This window comes from Ipomoea nil, unplaced genomic scaffold (genome assembly GCF_001879475.1).
Source record: "Ipomoea nil cultivar Tokyo-kokei standard unplaced genomic scaffold, Asagao_1.1 scaffold0875, whole genome shotgun sequence".
Lineage (NCBI taxonomy): Eukaryota > Viridiplantae > Streptophyta > Magnoliopsida > Solanales > Convolvulaceae > Ipomoea > Ipomoea nil.
Genome location: NW_017617303.1, coordinates 734,653 through 744,731, shown reverse-complemented (window position 1 = coordinate 744,731; position 10,079 = coordinate 734,653). Strand labels below are relative to the sequence as shown.

Below are 10,079 nucleotides of genomic sequence, written 5' to 3'. Positions count from 1 at the left end.
TGGCTCCCAAATGGAAGGTCATGGGTTCAATTCCCTCGGAGCAGTATTGACTGTTTGTGCTTGTTGAGAATGTTGTTATGAACAAATAAAAAACTATGGGCAACCTAAATAAAATTATGCAGTTTTAAACTTTTAGGGTGTATTTGGTTGACGGGTTTTGCTCACGGGAATGGATATGAAAGTGATTGTTATTGTTTGGTTGATAGGTTTTTACAACACTACTATGGGTTTCAAATACCCCATTCATTAAAAAACCCATACCCAAATAAAATAAGGGTTTCATTCCCATATTCCTTCTCAAGCACTACTATTAGTAACCATTCTCATTCCACCCTACTACCAAACATGTTAAATACTTTCACCAAAATCCATTACTATTACCAAGTATTTTATACCCATTCCGATTCCGATGTGCGAACCAAACACACCCTTAGTTGTGGCAATAAAACATCTTTCAATTTGATATTATATCCAATAAAAGCCTATGTCTATTATGAAGCAAGCAACACCTTTAGCAAAGGATTCGATTTAATTATTTTTGGAATAGTGGTTTATCCACATTGAAATTTTACTTGCATTATAGCTATGTCACATGATTTCTCAAGTCCTCTTGGATATTGTAAGATGTTTATTAATGCTCAATTGTTTGCTATACATATAGTACTAACCCTGCATGGTATATAAACTCAAGGTTGGAAAAGAAAATGTCTTTCAAGAGCAAGAATTCCTCGTGGTGAGACCTATTAGCGGCTACATTAACGGTACAAACTACATAGTTCATGCAGAAATTTGAGCTAGAGAATATGTGCATATACAACCTTGAGTTAACCTATATATGTATCCTAAATTTTAATATCAGAAGATGATACAAAAATTCCAAAGATGGAAGCTATTTGCAAAAAATGCTGGAAAATGCTTGTGAAGGAGGATTATGCGGTGATGAAGAGGGTTAACTGCAAATGCAGGTTTAACCTCATCCATAATACATGTGAAGCTGCTTGGTCTGCAGAAAATCGAGGCATCTGCCCTCTATGTAAGCAAATGGCACACAAAGTATCGGTGACTTTGTCTCCCGTTCGAGCTTCTGTGAAAATCAAGAAAAGGTTTTCATGCCTTGGATTTTAAAGGTAAGCAGTTATCATTTCCTGTTTTCTACAGTAGTTCTTATTAAGAATCTGCAATTTTCTGTTTATGCAGATGAGAGCCAAAAAGAGCATTTGTTGCTGTCTGCTGTGGCTCTTTTTATACAGTTGTTGAGTTTATAAGGTTATTTACATGTGTTTCGACTGTCGATGTACTCTGCGTATGTGTACTTCCCTGTGCTTTATGGAATGAATAATAAAAGTCATCTTCTTCAACAGGGGTTAAGGATGGCAAGCAAATGAATAACTCCAAGTTATGCTATAAACTCTGATCTATGTTGTTAAAATCCAAGTTATTGTATAAACTCTATGTTGTTAGTTGTGTTTACATGTTCTATCTGCACGCATACTATGTGTTATTTATGTATATTTATATGTATTATTTACACATGCATGCTACAGACTTGAGACTTCAATCTAGATTTATTACCTCATACATTGTGGCCAATAATTTCTTAAAATCTCTGAGATTTCATTTCGACCATGTGTTTTATGACTTTGGCCATGTTTGGTTATTGGTAAATCCGTCATTTTTGACAATGTCAAACAGCAAAAAAAAAAACCATTTGGTTAGCAGACGTTTGCAGTTGGCGTTTTGAAAGTTTCCCCAAAACACATATATATATATATATATACTCGCCTCCACTGAGGCTTGAACTTACAACCTTTCAAATGGAAGTCCAACCCAAGTACCATTAGACCACATAATCCTAGTATTGACAAATCATTATAGTGTGTTTTTGGGATAATCTGATCTTGACTAGAGAAACTTTTCTGGTGTTATTTCCAAATACATGGTGATTCTATACCTCTAGTGAGTAATCTTGCACTGGCGGCGGGATACGATCAAAGGCGCTTCTCCTCAGACTGGACTCCGCCTCAAATCCTTCCACAGAACCCAACCGGGTCTGCGAGGTTAGGGAGAAGTCTCATGATGACCTAGAGGCGCTTGGCGCTCTAGCTGTGCGTGACGGAGCTCGGGTTCCCTTCTCCCGAGCCCATCCGTAGGCACCGCCTCCGGTGCGGTTGAAGCTGTCATGTACATTGATTGTGGATACATGGCCGACATAGGCAGATAAGCTGGAGTGTAAAATCGTGGCAAATTTTGCCACCACTGGAATGTTGGGTCTAGTAACCCAATAAGACTCATGGGAAACTAATAAGGCATGTGATCGGGGGCGGCAGCCGGCAGGGAATGTCGGCCCTTGATTGATCATATGAACTGCTTCCCCCAGAGCTGTCCCCCCTCCCCCCTGAAGGAGTCTGATTGAGGTCCATTCGAACATTCAGATGTGACCGTAAATCTGAGCTACAATCCTCGGCTTCAGGTTCATTGAAGAAGTTCAAATATGGATACATGATTGAATGTTGGTATGAGCCCTCAAGGACAACGCCAAATTGATAGTGTAATAAATACCTTGTGATGTCCCAAATACCTACGAACTAAAGGAATGGGTCGTATTCGGGCCCTGCGACAGTCCACTTGTTGGTTTAAGTCTTGAGCTCGGTAAATGATGTGAGGTTAAAGAGTTCTGAGCTAAGATGTGGTAGATGAAGATGCCAACCCCCCCCCCCCCCTCCCCTTTAGCCTTAAATGCGGTATTTATAGCGGAGGAAGGGAGACACATGTCAGGCTCTCAACATAACTAACACGTGTTGTACATGCAGCTGGTGGGCTCGGGAACAACGCCACGATAGCCACATGTGCCTAGATTCCTGATCGCCCATGGGGATGGGGTTGGGTTAAGGCCAAGAATCTAGGTTCAAATCCTCAAGTAGCCCTGCTCGGGATGATCGTCCCGACGTAAACAAGTCGGGGTCAATCCCTAAGCTGTGAAGCGCTACTGCAATCTTTATTCAGCTCGGTTATTGCATTTATGTCAAGAATATCAAACTAAATGGTCGGTTAAGGTCGGGACTGATTTTTCTCAGCGACCTGACCGGATACCGAGCAGGTATACAGTACGTAGAGGGATATATATTCCAGGAATATTCCTTATCAACATTGTTGTGCCAAGATGACTTCAAAACACATTCAATTGAGCTCCAATTTACATGATGTTAGAATCAATGCCTCCAAATCCCTTAAAACGACACAAATAAATCAAATAAGCTTATACTTAGAACATGAAATCATATAAGTTTGATGTCAATTGTGCACATACAAGTACTAAGAATTAGCGCTTATCAAATGCCCCATTCGCCTTTTGCTTAACTGCGGCCAATATTCATTTACATCCCATACCATACGCTTCTCACCAATTGGTAATGATAATAGGACTCCGGAGTTGTTGTCCACCAATCAATGGCCTCTAATGTTTCATAAACTAAAGTTGGAAGCTTAATTTTATCAAAGCCACAAATGTAAGACATTTCTGTCATAGGTTTGAGGAGATGTAACTATGAAGATGGTGCAGAGTGCACGGTCCAATAGCGCTCTTTTTTTTTTTTTTTTTTTTTTTTTTTTTTTTGAGCAATAGCCAAATCTAAATCAAGATTACACTCTGTTACTTTCTCGATACTGCCTCATCTTGCACTCTTTCAGGATCAATTGGGCTCGGGAAGTCTCTTAATTCTGATGACTCAATTTAGGCAGCAAGGTGATGAGGTATTTTAATTTTCTCTTTGTGTTTAACATTTATTATTATTTCATCAGGAAGATAGATGGAGATGTTTGGGATAGACGTACTATAGAATGTGGGCTAGCTTCAAGAGATAATAAAGCTAGTGAATTTGATTATTCTTGTGGGTTCATTTGTGATCAGCATTAGAAAGGAATCAGTTTATGTAGGGGTGTTAGTCAACAGAGCTTTCGTTAATCTACTCGTGTTCTGTTTGATAAGCGTTAGTTTATGTTCGTTTTTTAAGGTAAACGAACATTAACAAACAAAATTTAGAGCTCGGTTTATAAAAAAGTCTGAACAGTTGTAAGCTCGTTTGCTGTGTTCGTTTAATATTTGTTTGTATTATCTTTGTAGTTGTGTTACTTGTTTGGTTATTTTTCGTGAACATATATTATTATTATTATTATTTTGTTCATTCACGAACAATTTGTGATCATTAACATTTTTATATGTTTGGTTATTAAGCATTCACGAACGTATTTATATATGAACATGAACGAACATATTCATGAACGTGTTCGTTAATGTTAACGAACACATTAGTGAACGTGTTCGCGAACGTTAACAAACACTAATGAACGCTTAACAAACGAATACGAACATGATTTTCAAAAACCTTAACAAACGAACACGAACACTCCAAAAACCTTAACAAACGAACACGAACAACCTCCGTTTGTTTATGTTCGATTCGTTAACAACCATAAGTTTAGGTAGATTGGAGGGAGAATAGTATGGTGAACTTGACTCAATAAGATCTCACTAGGTGCAGGCCAGTTTTTGCATTCAGGGGCATCATTTTGTTGAGGTGTGTCAACACATGAACTTTGTGTTGGGGATAACGAACCAAAATCGATTTAATATTCCTAAAATAATATTTATATATACACACGAAATATATATAAAATATTATTGGATATATATCCGAAATATATATATACACACAAATATATATAAAAACGGATCCAAAGGTTATATATATGTATCTACGAAAAAGATATACCAATATATATCAACTAAGAAATTGGAACTTATAATCCACATATTATAATTCCAATCCAACAAGAAGGAAGAAAGGATTTTCGCTTAGAGCATAATCCAAAACAAGAAAGAATGAGAAGGAAGAAAGAAGAAAGTACGAGTTAGGAACGTTGTGGCCTAGGTTTCTCAGGATAAAACGTACAACGATTCGACGTTTGAGCACCCAAACGAACGAACCCGGCGAACAAGAGCACGGGCAGAACACAGCTTCAAGAAAGGAGTAGTAGCAGAGATTTTGGAGCTGGGAAAACAAAATTTCTATGTTGTGTGTGTTGTTCTCAATCTGTGTAGAAACACTGCTACTACACTCCTTTTTATAAAGGAGGTGAAGAATCAATAGCATTCAATTTTGACATTCATTTTATTTGAGTTTTAATTCAAAATGCAAGAAGATCGGGCTAAAATCTAGTCTTTTCAATTTCGTTTCTAGTTGGAATTTGATTTGCACCCCTTCCCCCACACGAGAGAGCCTCTATGCTATACAATTCTACAAGCTCTAAAAGAGCTGTTGTATAAAAGGGGGGGCAAATCCTCTTTCCAAACCAATGTGGGACAAAAGTTCACTTTTTCCCTTCATTTTTCGAACTCAATGGGTCTATTTTGAGAATCAATATCTCATTCACCCATTATCCGTTTTGAGCGTACAATATATCAATATCTTCGTCTCACTACGAAGAATCCGAATCCAATTTGACCCGACCCAAATTGAAAGTGGACCCCACTAATAATTGTACCACAAAATAGTCACTTAACATGCCATTTTAATGTTATTTTTCCAACACTTTGTTGAGCAGTACCATGGAATTTGAGATATGAACTAATAACTGTGTGAGTAGAATTGAAAAATTTTGCATTATTATTAATTTTAAAGATACGATCGAATATTTGTTTTACATTGGTTTTGAACCATATATGGCATACAAATGTGTTAGTTCGCATTTAAATTTTTCTTTCAATGAATCTTGTTGTTAACATAGGTTCAAATCCGCAATAGATATATAGGTACTAAAAGGCAGAAAGAAGTTGAAGTTTCAAACTCAACACCTCAAGTATTCGATCAACAAATAGCATTTACCTGAATTGCAATTCAAACATTTAAGTGCAAAAGGCCAAAATTCTATATCAATATAAACATTGAACTTCAAGTATATATATATCACATGACCTTATGAATGAAATACAAACAAACGTTTTTAAAAGCAAAAAAGCACAACAAATTAAAGGACGGTCTGACTCGCTTTAAAGCACAAATAGTTAAAATGATGCAACAACGCTTTCTTACTCAGAGCTACACAATACAATTTTACAAGGTTCACAGTGATTGATAGATATATATGCATACCGATTTTTGCCTAGTCTTCTTTTCTCTACTCTTCTGGCAAAACTCGATTTCGTCAAACTACGCTTCATCATCAGACTCGAGCTCAGAATCCTGTCATGAATCGTTGAAACTAAATTAGGATAATGATGAAACTGAGTGGAGTTTAGAGAGAAAGTAATTAAGAAAGATAAAAGAGAGAGAGACCGGAGAGTAGCAACGTTGCTCCGCCACAACCACATTCACAATATTATTCAAATAATCAAGTTGTTCTTCCTTGATTCCCTCGGCTGAAGCAACCACAGAAGAACGACAACCCGCTAATTGGATTGATTTCAATCTCGAAATTTCTGCAAACCCGCTAGGGATCTCTTTCAATTTCCTGCATGAAAAAAGGCAAAGGTGCTCAAGTTTTGGGAAATGATCACCAGTGGCTTTCCAATCCTTGAGATTAGTTGCAACAATTTCCAAAACAATTAACTGGCAGAATTTGTCATCCTCTGGTAGCTCCCACAGTTCGCCTACACAGGCACCAATTAACTTGAGCACCTCCAACCTAGGCAACTTGCAAAGAACATTAATTCCATTCCACTCAAACCAATTACTTCGAAACTTTAACCTCTTAAGGCTTTTCAAGAGAACAATATGGCTGTTAATCTGGACCATGTTTGGACTCGTATAATCCCTTCTATTAGCATTAATATACAGTCTCTCCAGCTGCTGTAAATTGACAAGATTCTCGATGCAATCATTGCACTCTCTTATTGCACCGGCAATCTGTATCTTCTTTACATTTGGAACATGTGTAAAGAATTCTTCTGTGCAGTGATTAGGGCTCAACCAAGAAAGACTCTGCAAGTTTTGATGAACAAATTTGGGAGGATGTCCCGTAATAAATACACAACGAAAATATTGCAATTGTGGGAACTCTAAATAGTTCCTATTATCTGAACAAATATATAGTGTTTGAAGATTCCAAGCCTTGAACAGTTCCATAATCATACGATTATCAAGCGCTGGAGGTAAATATCTCAAATGGACGAGATCCACAATGTTTTTGTACATCCGATAGCTAATAAAGAAGAACACCCTCAATAGCTTGAACTGCTTCAAATTTAAGCTTATACACTCTGAAAAACAGAAGATGGACCGACAACTTCTTGATGAATAACATAGTGTAGACACATCAAAATTTGATGATTGTATGCTTACCCAACGGAAGCATCTTTGAGGAAAATCTGAACCATTTTCTCGAACAACATGCAAAAGGTTTTCCTCTTGAGCTTCTTTCACACAAAAGGCATGCATTAAATCATGCACCCCAAACACTTTAATTCTTCTTCCACAACAACTCCACTTGCTCACAAGAATTAGGTTTCGATCCATAAGTTCTTGTATGTACCTTTCAGCCACTGTATCAAAGTTTTCATTCTCGGATGCTTTTACAAGTCCTTCCGCTGACCATAATCTTGAAAGCTCATTAGCATTGATCTCATTATCTTCTGGAAAAACCCCTAAATATAAAAAGCATGCCTTTAAATGGTGAGGCAAATGATTGTAGCTCAGTGAGAGTATTTTTAAACATGTTGCCGCAATAGTTGTTGTTGTAGAAGAGTCTAGAGCTTTTGCAATATTCTCCCACTCATTTAGTGTATTGAGTTTGGAGAATAGTCCGGCAACCACAACTATTGCTAGAGGCAATCCTTTGCACTTTTCAACAATTGGCTTCCCGATTATCTCAAATTCAGCACCTCGAGATTTACCTGTCTTTTCACAAAATAAATTCCAACTATCAGTTTGATCCAATAATTGCATATGATGAAAAAAGTCATTGTCGGAGCTAGTATAATTTGCCACCTCTGCGAGGCGAGTAGTTAACAACACTCGACTCCCATTACCATCATCAGGAAAGCAATTGCTAACATCATCCCATGCCTCACCACTCCACACATCATCAACCACGACCATGTACCTTTGACGCTTTAAACATTGATAGAGTTTTAAAGCAAGATCCTCATCAGTGGAGCTTTCTGGGTTGCCTTGTTCGGAAATTGAATTAAGAAGACCAACAAGCATTTGCCTCTTATTGTGAAGCTGTGATGCGACAACCCAAGCTCGCACGTCAAAGTGGATAGAAACTAACGGATCTTCATAAACTTTCCTGGTCAAAGTTGTCTTACCGATTCCTCCCATACCTATAACAGATACAACTTTTTTTTCCTTACATCCAAGTTCAGTTAGCAGCTTCTTGATTATCTCAAACTCGTCTATTTTCCCGACCATTTCTTCCTTGGAGTGTGAATCATGCTGGAAGGAAAGAACTTCAGACCTTTGTAGAACATCATGGGCTGTCTTTCTTCCTTCTGCCTCGTCCATATTCTTGATTTTCACCAACTCTTCCTCGATGGCTTCAATTTCTTCCATTGCACTTTGAAAAACTTGATGAAGTTTCACACAATAAGGCTGAGTAGTCTTCTCCCCTTCTGTGTCCTTCTGTGGGTTTTCCTCTTTCAAAACGAGATCTGCTATTTTGACTTCATCTTCATCTTCATCATAAAGGTCTGCTACTAGGATTTCAATTTCATCTTCCACTCTGAAAGCTAAATCCCGGAGCTTGGTTTCCAAGCGTTTAACTGCTTCAACGCCATCGATTCTTTCCTCATCGAGCTGAGTTATGAGAAACCCAAGCTTTTGGTGGAAAGATTGGATCAAGTCTTTGTTGAAAGAGATGAGATGATTGTGCAGTACAAGTGGACGAGGCTGATATTGCAAGAACTCAAGCTCTATTGTTCTCACAAGAGAAGCTACTGCTACACAAGCCATCCTTCCTTCTGTTTGTGTGTGATGCAACTGCAATTTCTTCTTTTTTTTTTTTAGTTACTTTGAATTTGTGTAAGTTTTCACAGAAGAAGCAACTGGGGAATTCGATAATGGCAAGACACCCTCTATAATGCAATGCTATTTTTTTAAGTTAAATATTTTGGTGGCTTTCTGCAACTTGTAGCATTAATAAATAGTTTAATTCAAAGATAACATCATAGCTTGTTGTTACAAAGATAAAAAATGGTGTAGTTGTTGGGGAATCATTCATTGAATGACCCCCAAAAAAAAATTTTAAAAATTGGTAGCTCAGGATTCAGTATGGTGACAAATCCAATAACTAGTAAAGTAGTCATTTAATGAGCTGTAATGTCTAATTTTAATATAACAACCAAAATTGCAAAATACGTTAGGCGCCTATTTTTTATTTATTTTTTATTTTTAAATAAAAAAATAATTAAAAATTGTGAAATTCACTAATAAAACATAAGGTTGCCCTGGTTTTTTCTTACAAATTATTTACATAAGTGGTTGTAAAATCGTTTTGAATATTGTTGAAACCATCTAAATACATAAAAAATTAAAATTAAGAGCAAAAAAAAAGCATTTTTTTAGAGAAATTAGAGGGTCAAACCACCTTTGGCTATTTGTGGTGTATAGATCCCGAAAAAATACGCGATTTGAAAAAAAAATTGTCCAAAACGGATAACCGAGTCAAAAGTTATGCCTTCCCGAACTTTTAACACTTTAAAACGAAAAAATAAATAAATAATTAAACGGCCGAACCGGCCTGCCGCGGAGGAGGCTGATTCCGGCCTTCCTCGCGGCCGCCTAGCGCCTAGGCGCGATTTTTGCAACCATGATAACAACTATGATTAACGTTCAACATTTAATTATTATTTATTCTGTCCAATTTTATGTGTCTTGTTCAGTTAACCATGTTTGACTGAAGTTATTTTTAATTAATTTTTTTTATAATATTAAAAAAAGGTTTAGTATTTGTATATAAAGTTTATATATTTTAGAAGTATTATTAAATACAAAAAAATAAATTTAAAATTAATTTAAAATAAGTAAAGAAAGAAGGAATTGATTTAACTAATAAATAGTAATTATGATAGGTAAATTGTAACA

The 10,079-nt window shown here is 36.8% G+C and overlaps 1 protein-coding gene across 1 annotated transcript; it reads right to left on the bottom strand.

Annotated features, from left to right (window-relative positions):
* Positions 1-6,206: 6,206 nt before the first annotated feature.
* LOC109178939 (putative late blight resistance protein homolog R1A-10) lies at positions 6,207-8,948 on the bottom strand. Its single transcript, XM_019328488.1, has 3 exons — positions 7,338-8,948; positions 6,333-7,229; positions 6,207-6,239 (listed from the first exon to the last, which is right to left on the bottom strand). The coding sequence occupies exons 1-3, from the start codon at positions 8,946-8,948 to the stop codon at positions 6,207-6,209; spliced, it is 2,541 nt and encodes an 846-aa protein (XP_019184033.1).
* Positions 8,949-10,079: the final 1,131 nt, after the last annotated feature.